This window comes from Amphiura filiformis, chromosome 1 (genome assembly GCF_039555335.1).
Source record: "Amphiura filiformis chromosome 1, Afil_fr2py, whole genome shotgun sequence".
NCBI classification, from domain to species: domain Eukaryota; kingdom Metazoa; phylum Echinodermata; class Ophiuroidea; order Amphilepidida; family Amphiuridae; genus Amphiura; species Amphiura filiformis.
This window is the reverse complement of record NC_092628.1, coordinates 78632220-78649806: the sequence shown is the minus strand read 5'-3', so window position 1 is coordinate 78649806 and position 17587 is coordinate 78632220. Positions and strand designations below refer to the sequence as shown.

Sequence of the window (17587 nt, the reverse complement as noted above, 5' to 3'; positions counted from 1 at the left end):
TAAAGTGTGTCGAAACGTAGTAAACTCACATTTCAGTAACACAAAACAAAAAAATTTTGCTGATCTGATCGTCGTTTCGTTGTTTTAATGTTTTAGGAATAGGCCTATGTTTCTTTGAACTGAAATTATATATGTTAAATTTGAAGTTTTTATTTTGTATAGCGATGGCCTGTTTGAAGACAGAAGTTCACGTAATTATTTTGTATTCGCTTGCATCCCCGTTTACTGTCCGCTCCCACTTGATTGGGTAAGCATCGGTTCTCACCTGAAAAAGGAATTGATCTAAAGTTGACAGGAGTAATACTATGGATGCGCCCTTGATCGTCGCCGGTTGGCAATGCCAGCATGTTTATGTTAGAATATGTCGATATAAAATGCATTGGGTAATTTGTATTCACCCATTTCTGACCGAAAAAAGATTATTTTGTTGAGCCGTAAGTATCACGTGCTATTTCCACTTAAAAATCTGGGTAATTTCTCCAAATTTTAGGGTAGCCCATAATTTCTGATTACAAATGGATTATATAAAAGCGATTTCTAAAAATCAAATTTGCCGTTTTCAATTGCATGCAAAGCCTTTCAAATCTATTCGGTGCCATGACCACTCTATCTACTGTGTGTACATGCCGAATAATTGTTATTGTAATTAGTGGTAGTCATAATCGTATTAAACTAAGTTAAAATCAGTTTAGTTATTTTAGCATTGCCATTCCTTGTAGGGTGTCTAGACGATAAGGATAATGAACTGAGTGCAATGCATTCGTCAAGATAATCGCACGCGCCGTGGAGTTATTGCATTTAGCTCGAGAGCCGATAGGCTCAAGAGCTAAATGCAATAACTCCATGGCAAGTGCAATATCTTGACGAATGCATTTGCACAGTACATTATCCTTCATACACTTTGAGTGTAGGCCTATTAAAACAATAGGCAATATTAATTGCTGCATTCATTATATTAGTTTTAATATTAGGAAAATATCTTACATTTTAAAAACACCGTCAGGACATTGACCAGCTACGTAGCATTTAACTGGTAAAGAAAATCAATCCCTGTATGTTAGCTATCAATGGTATCGATTGCGCCATACGTCATACTTTAGTAACTTATTCACGCATGGTTTGTAACCAATTGACTTTATGTTGTGATCATTTAGAGCACTGAACCAGTTCAACGATCGATTTAGATGTCCGACTAGTACTACGGTGAATATCAACTGGACTTTATAGCTCTATAATTTGAACTTTAAAATCTACTTATATTAAAACACACGACATTGGGATTTAACAATTTGTTCAGTATTATCATAGGCCTTCAACACATGTGTTTGAAGGCCTATGGTATTATCAGGGCGGCGCCACAGGGGGGGCAATTGCCCCCCCTATGATTTCCAAAAAAAGAGGTAAAAGGAAGGAAAAAGAGAAAGAAAAGAAGGAGAGAGAAAAGGGAGGGGAGAGAAAGGAGGAGGGAGAAGAAGAAAAGGAGCCATTCCCCTTCCTGGCCATAAACTCCTCCTTCGGACATCTTGCCCCTGGTGGAATGCTGACCTACGCGGTTTTAAAGTTGTTGGTTTTTATATTTTGGGCCCATTTTCGGCAAACTTTCCCCCATAAAAGTTTACATGGTCTCTCTTGCCTTTTCTCCCAAATATTTTGGAAAAATCCTGGCTACAATCACTGTCCTGACGCGACACACGCAAGTCATGTGTCATCAGTGCCAGCAATTAGCCCTAATCATTATAAATAAGTTTACTTTCAGTCCGATATCACACATTTTTACGGGCTTTCATCACATTGTATATCCAAAACCTATACTATAGGCCTACTAGAACGCTCTCTCAGATAGTGTAAAAATTATGCACCAATATAAATAAGCAATTGGCTTCTTAATACGGCCAGGGAGTAGCCAGGATTCATTGGGGGCTGATTTTGAAAAGGTGGACCTGTTTTGGACTTTTCCTAAAATTTTGACCAAGAAAGCATAAAGAACCCAATTTTTTAGCTCGCTACGCTCATGAGTAGGCAAATTTTGGCCTTTTCTGACTGAAAAAGCATAAAAAACCTGCTTTTTTTTTTTTTTTCACTCGCCACGCTCGCAAAAAGACATAAAGTGGACCTTTTCGCGCGACTTTATTTAACTTTTCATGCACCATATTTCACGAGCCTATAATCTTCAATATCGCAAATTTTCGCGCACTTCGTGCACATTTGTACCATGAACTTATTCTGTTGCCAAAAGGTGTTGGATTTACTACGTAATTGAGTAGGTCCATGCCTAAAACCAGCGGGCGAAAGTCGGGCCAGTGAATGAAATCGATAAAAATATGCCTGTTGGAAAATAAATAAATAACCCCCAAAAGGCTGAAAATGTTGCATCAAATGGCTTCATTGTGCTTTCATTTTGAAAATTTTCCAAATTCGGAGGGGGGCACATCCCCCCTCAGACCCCCCCTGCGTCGCGCAAGCGCGACGCGCAGCGCTGTCGCGCCGCATAACAAATCTCACAAAATGTTTGCCCCCCTATCAAAATACCCTGGCGCCGCCCCTGGGTATTATAAAGCATGATCATGATATTATGTACTAGTGTGTGTTTCCCGGGCCCGGCTATGTTATTTTAGATATAGGCCTACATGTATTTCATTTGTAAAATGCTGAATATTTTGCAATGGTGTCATCTTGTATAATTATGATCCACCTGTTTTTGGCCCTTTTTAATGAATAGAAGCTCGATTATTCTCATTTGATGTTTGATTTATTTGAGGTCATTAATCATAATTTATGACAATGATATTGCCAAATAGGGTGCAACTCTACTAGTCTTATTACAAGACTGCCCTACCCCAACCCTAAACCCTAACCCTAAACTCCGTAAGCGAGGACTGGACTCAAGTCTAGCGAGTTGCACCCTATTCGGTAATTGTACCCTATTATAGAACACCGTTTGTAACTATACCATTTTAACACCACAGAATGTATATTAGTACTTTTTTTTGATGGTACATATATCGAACAGACAATTATATAGTTATGTGACCTCTGTGTCGAAAGCACCACCTAATTCTACTATATGGTTATGTGAAAGTAGTATTTCTAGTATTTGAGCGTGCACGTATTATCTAGAATCTATTGTTTTTAGCGTGCAGGTTTTAGATAATGCATTGTTTAGCGTGCAGGTTTATATAATTTGGGCTGTGAAGGGTAGTTCGCGAAAATTATGCACGGGAGAAGAATACATAACGATGTATATATGGAAACCTTGCGGTGGAACTATGGTGAGAATGTTTTCACTCTAAATGGTGTATACTCTCATTATGTAACATCAGTATGTCTCTTCAATTCTCCAATGTATGCATGTTTATCACAGGCAGCACTATACTAAAAAGCAGTAAACCTCTGACGAGCGTGTATAAGCCCTTTCGCAATTTTTCAAAATTGCAACTGCGCATGCTCAGACATCGTCACACAGTTCTTCAACGAGAGATAAACACGAGGAGGCTGCAGTGCGTTTGCAATGCGGTGAACTGTGCCGTTTGCATACAAACAATTTGTACTGGAATTATGCCGATTATTTTGTCTTTATTTCTTCATGATACATTGTTTGATTAAAGGAGGATTTCGTGATCCTAGCATCCTCTTTTTATGACATGTTTGGTACATATCCACGAAAAAGCCTATTCCCAAAATTTCAGTTGATTCCGATTTTGCGTTTGCGAGTTATGCATGATTATACACATGTCACTTGTATGACCCACCCTAGGACCCCGGGGATATGCGTCATGGTTGGGTCATTTACCAACCAATAAGTGACGCAGGGTACGGTCATTTACTCAAATTAATCTTCAAGAAATATTTTGTACATAAACATTATTTAGCCAGAGGTTTCCAGTGATATAACAATCTCAACTTTTTTTGAGAACAGTTGGGGGATGAGGCTGTGGATCACAAAATACCCCTTTAATAACCAAAGTTAAGCATTCCAAACTAATAATTGCCCTTTCAGACAACCACTCATTTCATGATTCAATTCTTCATTTTACAATAGTTACAAGGCCCTTATAATCAATCAATCCATTTTGCTTCGATCCACCTCCAATTGGTTCAAATAGAATGTACTGAACACGCACCCACTAAAGTGTGTGATATCATGTCATGTCATAGTCTCAGTCCCAGCTTGCCAAATAAGGCAAGTAGGTAAACACAATGCAGTGTTATGAATCCCGTATTAATCAACACAATGTATGCGAGCTGCGTTCGAAGTCGCTGACATGAAAGGCGATATCAGGCGATTGACACCTCAGTGGCTACAAGCTTGCTAGTCTCCACAGCAGCCAGTTTGGTTCCGCTCCCTCCACACAAACAGTCTGCCAATGGTCACGAACTGGTCCTTTTTGATTCGCTAACGGTTTTCAGCCGACGCAATCCAGCTTGACGTCAAACAAAGCTTTCAATTGGTCGATCGGCTATACGGCTACTTTATTATTCATGAGCAAGTTTGACCCGCCATCTCGCCATATAGACTGAGGTCAATAAAGTTCCCGTATGTACAGCTCTACGGCTACTTACGTGTAGCCAATCAGAAACGGCGTTATAAGTGGCCATTGGCAGACTGTTTGTGTGGAGGGAGCGTAACCAAACTGGCTGCGGAGGAGACTACAAGCTTGCGTACATTTTGCGTTTGCAGTATCTACAAATACAATGTATGTGTCACTTACACGAGTCACGCCATAATAAATCAGCCATAGCCAATTGAACACCGTTTTCTTTGGACATTCATTAACCAACCCTGGGCAATCACCAATCATCATTTCAAGGTTGGCCCCAGACGGTTTGTTTAGTGATGGAGAACACAAACCAGCTGGGACCAAGACAAGTCATGTCATTAAGAACAAATTTAGGTCCATTCATACTACCACCGCATTTGCAATGCTTTAATTGCTTTGCAATGCATTGCCGCAATGCATCGTACTGCAAACTACTCCATTGCAAATATCCCCATAATTAAATAGAAGCCTATATTTTAACTTGAAATCAATCACTTGACTTGCATAGCTGCAAAAGTTATCGATATATCGACAGCGCAAAACAATTATGCATCGCAAATGCAATGGTAGTATATACCAACCTTTAGAACCAGTGCCTAACCAGGATTTCAAAACATAGCAAATGGAGCACAACTTGTACAATGTACTTTAAAAACAATTGGCCACACAACTTATGAATTGTTGACCCCAACTTTTTTTCACCCAGTGCAGTCCTCCCAATCTATAAAGGGGGGATGACAGTTAAAGCTAAAATTTAAATACAATTTTCACAGCGTTTTAACATTTATCAAATTTATAGGGCCTATATCAATACCCTTCAATGTCCTAACATCAACAACCAAAAGGAAGCATCATATCCCAAATTTCAATAATTCCAGCAACTAATCTTTGCTTCTTTAACATGTAAAACACAATCGTCTATTGTTAACCCCCACTTAAGTTTCAACACTAACCCATCATCTACCAACAGCCTATGCACCAATAATCAGGAAGACACCGCAACCCAGCCCGCCCACAATGGCTACACCACTATCAAAAACTATCATAATTAGATTGTCTAATGGCAAATGTTTCAACATTACACACACATTCTATTCACCAACAATTTCACCAGGCCAAGTGTCCATGCTGCTATGTTTTCCCTTCAACCATACCCCTACTGTCTACCTCATTTTAAACCTCTACCCTCTCATTTTACCTTCTTACAAACATTTAACTAATTACCCCCACCCATCGACTCCAAATCCCCACAAGGTTCTGAACAGAAACAAAACATACATCACCCAACCTAAACCAATCAATCACAAACACCATCAATGATCACCACCAAAACACATGTACCAAAACAAACCACCCAAGCAGAAAACCGCGAAGCCCGAGAACCGCTCTAGTATTATTTATGATTTTATATGGAGGAAAAAGGAAGATAATAAATAACTACCAAACCAAGCTAACGTTTATCATGAACATTATTACCAGTTAGCCTACCGTATTCAGCCACGTTATAAATGGTGTCAGCGGTGCAGAATGGCTCACACAATACGTTTTACCATTGAATTATCGTATCACAACAACATTTTGGCCCATGCATATCAATCATGCTGTAACACCAAAATGCAGTGCTGTCGGCTGAATTGGGCACCAAAAAATAAAATATGACTCTCAACTTCAAATAAAGTAGATTTAACATACAAACAGGTTCTCCACATTTTACTTTTGGTACCTGAAAAAAAAAGATTGTAAGAAAAACAAGAAAACTTTTCCCAACCGAACGACCCAACTTCTGAAAGTGATCTATATGGACAAGCAAACAATTTGTTTTGGCCTGATGGGTATCCACCAGTTATAAGATTAAATGTAAAGTGTCTTTTCTTTACATCCTTTTTTTTTCAGATTTTGATTCTTCTTGGGCAGGTTTTTATGCATCTTATGGCAGATTGAAAGGCTTAGCTCGTAGTAGCCAGGCTACACTCCATGCTGGAGAGGGATTGTTTACAATATACAATAATCAAGCAGGTGCTCATTCTACTCTCAATAAAACGTCCATGATGGAAACTCTGAAGGGTCTACGGAAAGCTTCAGCAGAGGTAATATAAAATAACATACTGTATAATATGTAAAGGTGCTATTTAACCAAAAGATATTTACCACTATCAGTTAACATCATAATAATGTTCAATGCATTCCCAGAAGATAGGTCAATCTGATTTCTAGTGTACAGTACAAGGGGCGAGTTAGCAAAAAAAAATTAGGTCTTTTGGGGGGAAAAAATCCATATCTTCAATATGAAAGGTTAAAATTTTCAATTGATCGTCAGCTTTTCCTCCAAGCTACATACACTTTAAGAATATAACATTTGATTTATAAAATTTACTTCGAGGACTGTTAAATATCAAAAATGTGAAAAATATCAAATTTTAATAATTTGTCATAAAATTTGCATTATATTGTGAATTTCAAAAAATGAAAATTATTTGATACCAGAAAGACATTCTTCGTATTCAGAATGCAATTCGATATGTCTGATGTGCTCTCATGTCCCACAAAAAATACTGTCAAAATGCTCATTCCAAATCCCTTAAGGTGGTTCGAAAGGCAAGGTTTAGGGAAATCATGAATTCCAACATTTTTTTTTTTTTTTCCAAAACCTTTCATGATACAATCTCAAGTGAGTTTGTGCTTATGTAGGGATATGTTGGCCATGTTATGAAGGTAATAAAACCGTTGCCATGGTAACCAAGCAGTCACTATTGGCTTCTGACCAATCACATTAAAAGTTGGTTTTTCCTGTTTTTTCATAAATCACTTCATTTTTCCCAATAGAAGTATACTCACATGATGAGTCATGTTCCTGCACTCCTCCACTGAAAAAAAAAAAAAAAAATCCCAGTGGAGGGGGGGTCAAAGTGAAATCTTCGTTTTTTGGCCACAGATTCCATATTACTTACAAACTTTTTACGGGAAAATCAGTGGAGGTGCGCAGGAACATGACTCAACATGTGAGTATACTTCTATTGGGAAAAATGAAGTGATTTATGAAAAAACAGGAAAAACCAACTTTTAATGTGATTGGTCAGAAGCCAATAGCGACTACTTGGTTACCATGGCACGGTTTTATTACCTTCATAACATGGCCAACATATCCCTACATAAGCACAAACTCACTTGAGATTGTATCATGAAAGGTTTTGGAGATATTTGCAAAAATGTTGGAATTCATGATTTCCCTAAACCTTGCCTTTCGAACCACCTTAAGGGCTGCTACATACTTTTTAGTGGATGTAGAATATTTGATGTAACATGTCTTCAGTATTTAATCTATTCCCATTCTATTTCCTGTAATGTATAATTTCTAACAAATGTTTGATGACATAAAGTTGATAATATATTTCCACCAGACATTTGACAAAACATATAATTAAATTTCTGTCAACACACATTCATTAGAAGATAAAAATGAATTAAAAGGATTATATTGAATAAAGAATATTTGTTGAACGAATATTCTTCGCCAAATATTCAGAGTCTGTATGACCCTTAAGAAAAAAGTTCCTTGGATTAGAAGAGAGGGAGGGGCAATGTTATTAATCATGAAGCAAGAACATGTGCTGTACGAGGGGCAGTCAGTATGTTTTAAGAGTTGACTCGTGACGTCATTTGTGGATCGTTTTCATGGCATTTCTCAATGATTACATAAACACTGTACCTTTGTCTTTCAAACAACACATGTAAAAATTCTATCACACACATGATTACGTAACAGCATTAGCATAAAATCAATGGTCTAGAGTCACCTGGTGAAATTGAGGCGTTTTTGTTAAGGGAAATAAGAGGCTGAAATGAGGTATTGTTGTATTTTCTATATTTTCTCAGGAATTAAAGAATGGAGAATGCTGCCTTTTGGAACAGTAATAGAACACAAACTACCAGTTCATTAAACCATGTTTGTTGGGCTGTAAAAGTTTTAGTTTATTTAAAATGCGTGGTCAAATATGTCTTATTTTGGACAAAAACAAGGCTTTTCTTTCTTTAAAAATCTTGATATTGCCAAAAATAGGAAACGTGGAAATTTAAATTTTTTTGCCAGTTCTGTTGACTAATCTCCAAACATTTAAACGGGAGTCTCCCTAGAAAATATTTGAATATGTGATTAAAATATAACTGTTATTGTACCATTGTTACATTTATACAAAAAGTAGTGGTACAAAGAGAGAGGCCATCGTTTGAATGAGAAATTTATTTTTTAAACTTTTCTGTTCATTTCAGGTTGAGATCATCCATAAAAATTCACATGAATATTTAAATTAGAATTTTCATAGCATTTTGTAATATTTTAGGCCCTATTTAAATGGAATTTAGCAATTTTTGTGCATTTCAACCAGCTCTCACACGTGACCAGTCATTATATTTTAGTCTGTTTCATTTTGGAGGTAATTAATGTCATTTGTAATAACTGCTTTTTCATTTTCGCCATTTTGCAGAATAATTTTGCTTCCATTCAAGCCCCAAAGTTGTTGAAGTTTCCAGACGTCCCATTTACACCAAAGTTTAATGGCAAGTCTCATATTTTACCAAATGCAAACGGAGGACCTAGTGTTTATTCCTGCCCAAAACTAGCCATATGCACCTTGTACTTTTGCTGTTTTCGGACATTGTAAACACATGTTTTTTCTGTAATTTAAAAGGCCCGCCTTTTTGCGTGATTTGGCAGTGTCCCTAGTATATTGATTTTATGCTAATGCTGTTACGTAATCATGTGTATGGTATAATTTTTACATGTGTTGTTTGAAAGACAAAGGTACAGTGTTTATGTAATCATTGAGAAATGCCATGAAAACAATCCACATATGACGTCACGAGTCAACTCTTAAAACATACTGACTGTCCCTCGTAAGTAATGTTTGCTGCAAGAAATATTGCACTCTGGGAATGAAAATAGAAGGAGAGCAAGAGAAAATGTATTGGTTAGATGGGCACATTATTGATAGAAAAGATGTAATTGAAATTATCAACTATCAGTAAAGTAGGTAATGGGGATATGTTGTCTTGTTTAATTGTAACACTTTGGGTTGGTATGCTGTTCTTTCTTTCTTATACCAGTAAAGTTTGTTTGTTTGTTTGTTTATCTAGGGTTGTCCGTAAGGGACACAAGCTTGGGTCCATGGAAAATCCATGGCCTAAACCTGTGCAAACTGCACAAGCTATACCCTGTAAAATGTGAATGACTTTTGGATGAGTAGATGATTATGATTTGTGTCCTGTTTTCTACCACGTTTAGGTACAGCACCATGATGGAATCACAGGAACAATGTCTCCAAAAGTGTATGACATGTATCATCAAAACTTGATGACAAATCGCAATCAAACTAGACATGTCATTGGTGATCTCATTAATGATTTGATTGGTGGAGGGGATCAAGATTCAGGGATTAGATTAGCAGTGGCATCATCGGATCAAGGACAGGGTGAGTAAAAGACTCAAAAGACCTCAAATTTGTAGGATTTTTTTATGAAATTTCATGTATATTTTCAATACAAAAGGTCCACATTTTCAATTGATGGTCAGCTTTTCATCCCAATTACATACACTTTAAGTACATATCATTAGATTTACAAAGTTTACTTCTAGGACTGTTAAATGTCAAAAATATCAATTTTGACATAAAAATCACCAATTTCAAAAAATCAAAAGGACATTCCTCATATTCAGAATGCAATTTGGGGTGTCTGATTTGCTCTCAGAGCCCACAGAAATACTGTTCAAACTTCGCTATCAGAGTTTACTTCTAGGACTGTTAAATGTCAAAAATATCAATTTTGACATAAAAATCACCAATTTCAAAAAATCAAAAGGACCTCGAAGGTGACCTGTGATACTACAACATCCGTTTCACAGGTCAATGAACTTTTACCGCCAGAAGATCAGTCGGGCTGATGATGCGTTCAGGATAGAACGTGAACATTTCCCACTCAAAAACGTAAGTCCAGTTGCCTAGATTGTAGTTCAAAATAATTTATTATTTACTACCTGGATGAATGATAATCTTCACAAACGTATTCGCTATCAGAGCCCTTAATTATTTTCATTGTTAGTTTTTCATTACCAATAGTTTAACAAATATTACATTAGTGGACTGAATATCATGTTAGTGAAGATTTTGAAATAAAAATGTATTGTTTTTTTATACCTTTGCAGAAATCTTGAAGAATGCAGATGGTAATGAAATGGTACCTCTAGTGGCATACAACCCCCTTGGTTGGTTAGTTCGTCGCCTTATGCCTGTCAATGTAACTAATCCTAATGTCATCGTTAAAAACAAACACGGAAAGACTATTGGGAGTCAGGTAGGCCATCCTCCTTTGATTGGCCCCAGGTCAAATGTTTGGTTTACAAATTGAAAAACACAAAGAAACAGTAGGCTTTGTTTTGGTTTGTAATCTGACATTATTATGTCATATTAGATGATTGGTAATATTCCAATGGCAATTGGTGGCCCAAAGGCCAGAAAATCATGAAGTTGCTATTAGAACTGTATCAAAGACTCTATGAACAAAGGGTTTGTGTTTTGGTAACAATCTTAAAGGCTGCTACACGCTTTTAAGTGTATGTTGAATATTTGAAGCAACATGTCTTCATTATTTTTAAATAATAATAATGAAGACAATCAATTAATAATTAGATTAAAATCTATTCTTATTCTATTTTCAGTAATATTGAACTTCTAACAAATGTGTGATGATGTAAAATTATTTCCACCAGATATTTGACATATAACATTATCGATTTTTACGTCGTCAAACACTCGTTAGAAATAAAAATTTACTGGAAATAGAATGGGAATAGATTAACTAACGAAGGCATGTTGCATCAAATATTCTACATCCACTATTCGGAGTCTGTATGGCCACTATGGCTGTGTTCACAGTACACAATGTGGGTTCGTTCCTGGGTAGTAATGTGGTGTCGATCCACATTGATTTCGCATTCACACTACCGGGCTAACCTTCATGGAAAGTGGGTTATGATGTAAGTGGAGCGAATCCAAATACCCGGATATTAGAACGACCCAGAAGTAAAGTGCCGTTACCACGGAGCATAGATAACAAATTTTGTAAAGCCATCACCCCAGAGAAGCGAGTAGCGGTGACATTGTGGCGGCTATCGACCAACGCCGAATACATAACTATAGGCCATTTATTTGAGATTGCCCATAACACGGCCTGTCTGATTGTATAACAAGTAATTTATGTAAGCTTATGTTGAGCTGTGGACTGAAATATTGTTTAGCATGTAAATGTCATAGTCTCTAGTAATGATATATAGCCAGGGACTTGCATAATTATTGAAATAATTATATAAAATTAAAGATTCAGTCATTTCCTTTTAAGGACCTTGTTACCTAATAGCCCCTATAGGTATACATGGGGAGGTTGGCCCAGGAAGTTATAACATGACCTTTGCCTTCATATAGCCCAATGCAAGTACTATAGGAAATCCGGCATATTAGATTGTCATATATGGGCAGTTAGATGGCCATATACAACCCTGGTACATCAGATTACATCACCTATTACTGCAAAAAGTATAGCAGTTGTTAAGAAAGATGCATTTTGGTTAACAAACTGAAAAGGTAACTTACTGAGAACTTTAAAAAATCCAATTGAAATCAGCTGGGGATGAAATTAAACATTAGAATACACTATTGTAGGTCTATTTAAAGTCATAGTGGAATAAACATGATAAACAACAGTATATTTTTCTTGATTCATTTGTGTACATCCATATCAAAAGGATGCACTTGTCAGCTGCTACATGTGTCTCTTTTCACATAATAGCTAGAAATAAATACCAGACTCATCTCAAGTGGAGGTCACTTAAAATCATCCTCAAGTCACATGGTTTAGGAATACAAAGAACATTCCTTAACCATGTGACTTGTGGATGATTTGAAGTGACCTTCACTTGAGATGAGTCTGGTATTTATTCCTCATTATTATTTGAAATGAGACACATGTAGCAGCCGACAAGTGCATCGTTTTGATATGGATGTACACATTTGTGTGTTTGTAGGTCAACCCACCTCTAGGTCCAGGGGAACCCTACCGACTTTTCATCTATGTTCAACTTCCGCCATTGACCTATGACACCTATTTCATTGTTTACAACTCGACCCACCATACACAAGAAGTTGGTACTGTACATGAGCATCCTGCTAAAAGTAGAACCAAGACCGACAATACTAACCGCACAGATAAGGATGAGACGGTTGCTATTAGTAACGATTGTTTTATAGTAACATATGATAATAGGACCAACATGATGGTGTCAATAACAAACAAGTAAGTATAATTATAATAATTAAGCTTAAACATCATCAAGCCACACTCTTTTTAAGCAAAGTAATCTTTTCCATTTATTTTGAGGCTATTTGACACAATGACAATCTGCTCCATAGGAAGGAATTTTTTGAAAATTGAGTTGCTATAATTATTACCCTATACAAAACATTAGGATATCATATACTGAAAACACCAAAGGTCTAGCATACTGGTTTAAAAAGTTCTAAATTTTTGTGATGTATTTTCCTTATGTATTGGGGTTTTTTTTTTACTCCATATTTTTGACTTTATCATGTTTATCGCAATTTTAAATCTGCCTCCTTTGGCCCTCATGGACCAGATTGTGGCACATTTGATGATGTGATATTTCATAATTCTTATAGAGTATTTTAGTAACTTGCCTGAGGGTAAAACACAATTAGGTTATGTATCAAGTTTGATGATGCAATCTCTCTAATGAAACGTGAGTTATGATTTTCCTCGCATGATTGATGGGCAGTGTTGATGAGCCTAAATCTGATCGACTTCTGATTGAGAGCCTACTATTAATAAAAGGCTCAATTTGATTAATAAAAGGCTCAATGAGAGGATTTGGGTTAAAGTCACAATGCAAGTTAATTTCTAGAATTGCACATCATCTTGTGCAAGTTATATCAATTCTATAATTCAATGTTCAGTATAGGACACAACAGGTGTAAATTACAACATATTGTACCAGTAATAAAAGTGTCACCAATAGTGGACCATTTTGCCATCAACAGGTTGAGTGGTACTACAGTCCCAATGGAGCAACTCTACATTAAGGCAGTGACTCAAGCCCGGATATTCGGGTACCCGCCCGTTTTTTCCCTACCCGGATACAAATTCCATTTACGGATTACCGAATTAAAAAAAAAAAAAAAAAAAAAAAAAAAAATTAAATTTTTTTTCAAAGTTTTTTGGTTTTGCAGAGTCTCTGGACCTGAGACCTAAATGCTAGGATCATGGTTGACCTAAAAAAAAAAAAAAATTGAATTTTGCACATTGTTTTGTAATTTTAATATGAAAATTGATACATAGTTTTCATGTCATACTCTATTAATGATATCAAAATGCATTCAAATTCAATGCATTTTGATATCATTAATAGAGTATGACATGAAAACTATGTATCAATTTTCATATTAAAATTACAAAACAATGTGCAAATTCAATTTTTTTTTTTTAGGTCAACCATGATCCTAGCATTTAGGTCTAGGTCCAGAAACACTACAAAACCGAAAAAAAAACTTTGAAAAAAAAATTAAAAAAAAAAAAAAAAAAAAAAAAATGGTTTTTTTTTTTGTTGCAATTTCGGGTACCGGTTACCCGCCGAAATTTACCTCGGTACCGGATACGTCATTACCCGATAGGTCACAGCCTTACTCTACATGGAGTACAATGCACATTATAATATATTGTTTGGTCCATTTTGCCATCAACAGGTTGAGTGGTACTACAGTCCCAATGGAGCAACTCTACATGGAGTACAATGCACATTATAATGTATTGTTTGGTCAAGAGTCTAATAATTATGTGTTTAGACCAATGGGTGCTGCTCATGCTGTAGGAGACATGGTCAAACTGGATATCATCACTGGACCATATGTCAATGAAACCGTACAATCGTTCTACAAGTGAGTAAAAAGATAAACTTAATGATGATGACTATCTATTTTTTACTGTTAACTTTCTAATTGGAGGTACAAATATCTAAAGATTTCATGAAACTTTGTGAATATGGACAGTAATAAAAGTCAATTTTTTTCAAAATGATTTGAAGGTCATCAGAGGTCAAATAAGTAAATATTCTTGGATTTTCTTGAAACCTAGCAGAAATGTTAATGTTGTGGTACAACACTACAGCCATTTATCGCTGTTATTTTCTCTGTTTTTATTTTACCAAGTATAACCCATATTCTACATTTCAATCATATATATTTGCAATTCTCGCGTTTCACAATACCATGCGCCTCCCGCGCGCAGTCGCTCGGTCGAGGCTAAAATACGCAGTGCATCATGGGAAAATGAGTCGACATCTTAAGCCCGCGAATATCTGAATACAATACAGGAACATGCATCATTGTGGGTTTAAATGTCATTATAATGATGTTACATGCGAATGCACACTAAAACAACAATTTACAACTATAGTAGATCCATTTTTCCATCTATTGATCACAGGGAATCCTTCGTGGAGCTGTTTTCAACACATTTATTATCACACTCGCGTGAAAATTCAAGAGCAGCTAGAATGGCAAATTCAACTCTGAGTCAAAAAATTGACTGCCAAAAGCAGCCGCTGGCGGTGCATCGTATTGTGAAACTCGAGAATTACTTGAAATACGGTCTTACAAAAATACTTACTTCTACTCCAACTTATGGCACAATTTTCCAGGAAATGTTTGGAATACAAACATAGTATGTAATATCGCAGTGTTTTTGAAAAAGCTCTTGACATTACGTTTACTGTTGTGTTGTAAGCATATGCCTATAATGTGTTAAGGATACGATACATGATTTACCGACAAGTGACTCATTTCGAATGCGATCATGAATTTTGAAGAAAAAAAAGTTTCCACAGGCTTCGTTGGGATTCGAACCAGCGATTCGGAAGTTCCTTTGATTACGCGTCTAGCGCTTTACCGCTCAGCCACGGTTGCAGTTGAGTGGAGGAGTGTAATGATAAATGATAAATCTCATAATGCCATCTTTAGCCTTTTGTTTACTAAAAAAAGATGCGTTTTGTAAAGATAGATTAGCCGCTTTTATGCATAAAGAGCACCTAACGTTTGGGAAAGGTTTCAAACAAATAATAAAGACACTGATGTGATGATGAAATTGCGTAAGTCGGGAAATATCTGCGTCGCAATGTTTTGTTTTGGTTTCAGGAATTTGACCTTAAAATTTATGACATTATCATTCGAAATCAACAAAAGATATTTCAACAGTATATGGCCCCATTCTTTCTCTAGAATGTTTTGTACATGTATGTGAAATAGCTTCAACAATGGTTCGCTGCATAATGGTAAAAACAGCCTTGACCTAAAAAAAGAGCGAGAGGTACCATATTTACCGATTCAGGCTAAATTTAAAATTGATATAAAACGTTTGTTTTTTGATCGATTACAAAAATTAATTTTTGTCATATAAAGAAATTGTGTCTGTCGTGAATTACACTACAGTTTTTTATTCTTAGGGCTCTTTAACTTCTTCAAATAATCCCCTGGCCATCTATAATTATTAATTACGCACAAATGATCGAGTCGCCTTAACTCATTCATCACTTATTATTTTCTTTGCATGTTCAATGTAGTTTCTATGATCCTGTGAACAGCAGATACAGTGTAACATTAAGACTTCATGATCTACCTCACACTCATGATGATCCAATAGTATGTGGACATATTGAGTTAGACTTCAGAATAGGACCTCTCTATACCAATAAAGAACTCATCTACAGGTAAGAATTCATGATTTCCCTCATACTCAAGGTGATCCAATAATATGTGGACATTTAAAGATTCAATCATGTTTCACCGTTTATCATCACCGTTTAACAACGATATGTCCACATCATCTGCGTGGTTTACTTCGGGAGGGCAGCTTTAGCTGCCCGAGCAAAGTAAACCATGCAGACGCACCGGACGTGACGTGGGTTATTAAACGGTGATGAACAACGGTGAAACATGATTGAATCCCTTTCAACAATGAAAACAAGCTAAAGCCTGTATAATTCAAAGGATCATTTCATGAGGAATGTCAGTTAATCCTTGCCACTCAGCCTTACAAAAAGATCTGTGATTTCAGCGATAAAACTACAGAATAAAGCGGCAATGTTTAGCCACTACCTCCAAATAAACACGCTAGTGTAAACATTAACTTGTGTTAATTCTCTGCTATAATAAAAAATAGGGTCAAAATCAAGCATCTTTTGTACAAAGTAAACATATTCTAAGGCTTGTGATTGACTAAATGTGAAAAACCCTCTGTATTCTTTAAGGTTCAATACTCAACTTTCATCAACCAAGATTCTGTACACTGATGTCAATGGCTATCAAACCATGAAGCGTACACATAAGGTTAATGCTACAGAGCCTATTGCACAGGTAAGATCAGACTTATTACTAGGAATCGCAACTTTAGCACTGAAAATTAATACTGAACCACACATTTGTCAGTATTTGAATGTGGCAAATTTACCCGCTTTTCAACATTAGATATGCACAGTTGCTCGTACCCATCTGGAAGTTAAAATCCAGTGACAGATGGATGCATATAATTTTGGTTGAATACTGTAGCAATTGTATGCCCATTGTAGAACATTAATACAACATGTCACATGGTTGACGGGCAATTCAACTGTTGTATATTAAAATAGTTGAATGTCTGCAAGTTTATATTTTGGCAAAGAAAGTGTTTGCTCTGCATCTTATCTTAGCATAGTTTAATTTTTGAAATGTTTCAGCATTTGTGTTAACTGTCAAACTTTGAGAGCATTATGAAAAGCTATAGACCCACTGATTATTGTAACTGTTTTATAATTACGACTCTTCTGTTTCCATAGAATTACTATCCAATGGTGAGCAGGGCTTACATTGAGGATGAAGCACAGGACATGAGGCTGACATTACTGAGTGAGAGAGCACATGGAGTCAGTAGTCTAGCTAATGGTCAGATTGAGGTTGGTC

The 17587-nt window shown here is 36.3% G+C and overlaps 1 protein-coding gene across 1 annotated transcript in view; it reads left to right on the top strand.

Annotated features, from left to right (window-relative positions):
* LOC140163311 (epididymis-specific alpha-mannosidase-like) overlaps positions 1–17587 on the top strand; it is a 49279-nt gene that overhangs the window by 19605 nt on the left and 12087 nt on the right. Inside the window, 8 exon segments of the mRNA XM_072186713.1 lie at positions 6432–6625; positions 9817–10003; positions 10735–10883; positions 12610–12878; positions 14342–14533; positions 16213–16359; positions 16900–17005; positions 17464–17580. Coding sequence (XP_072042814.1) covers positions 6432–6625; positions 9817–10003; positions 10735–10883; positions 12610–12878; positions 14342–14533; positions 16213–16359; positions 16900–17005; positions 17464–17580 — 1361 coding nt within the window.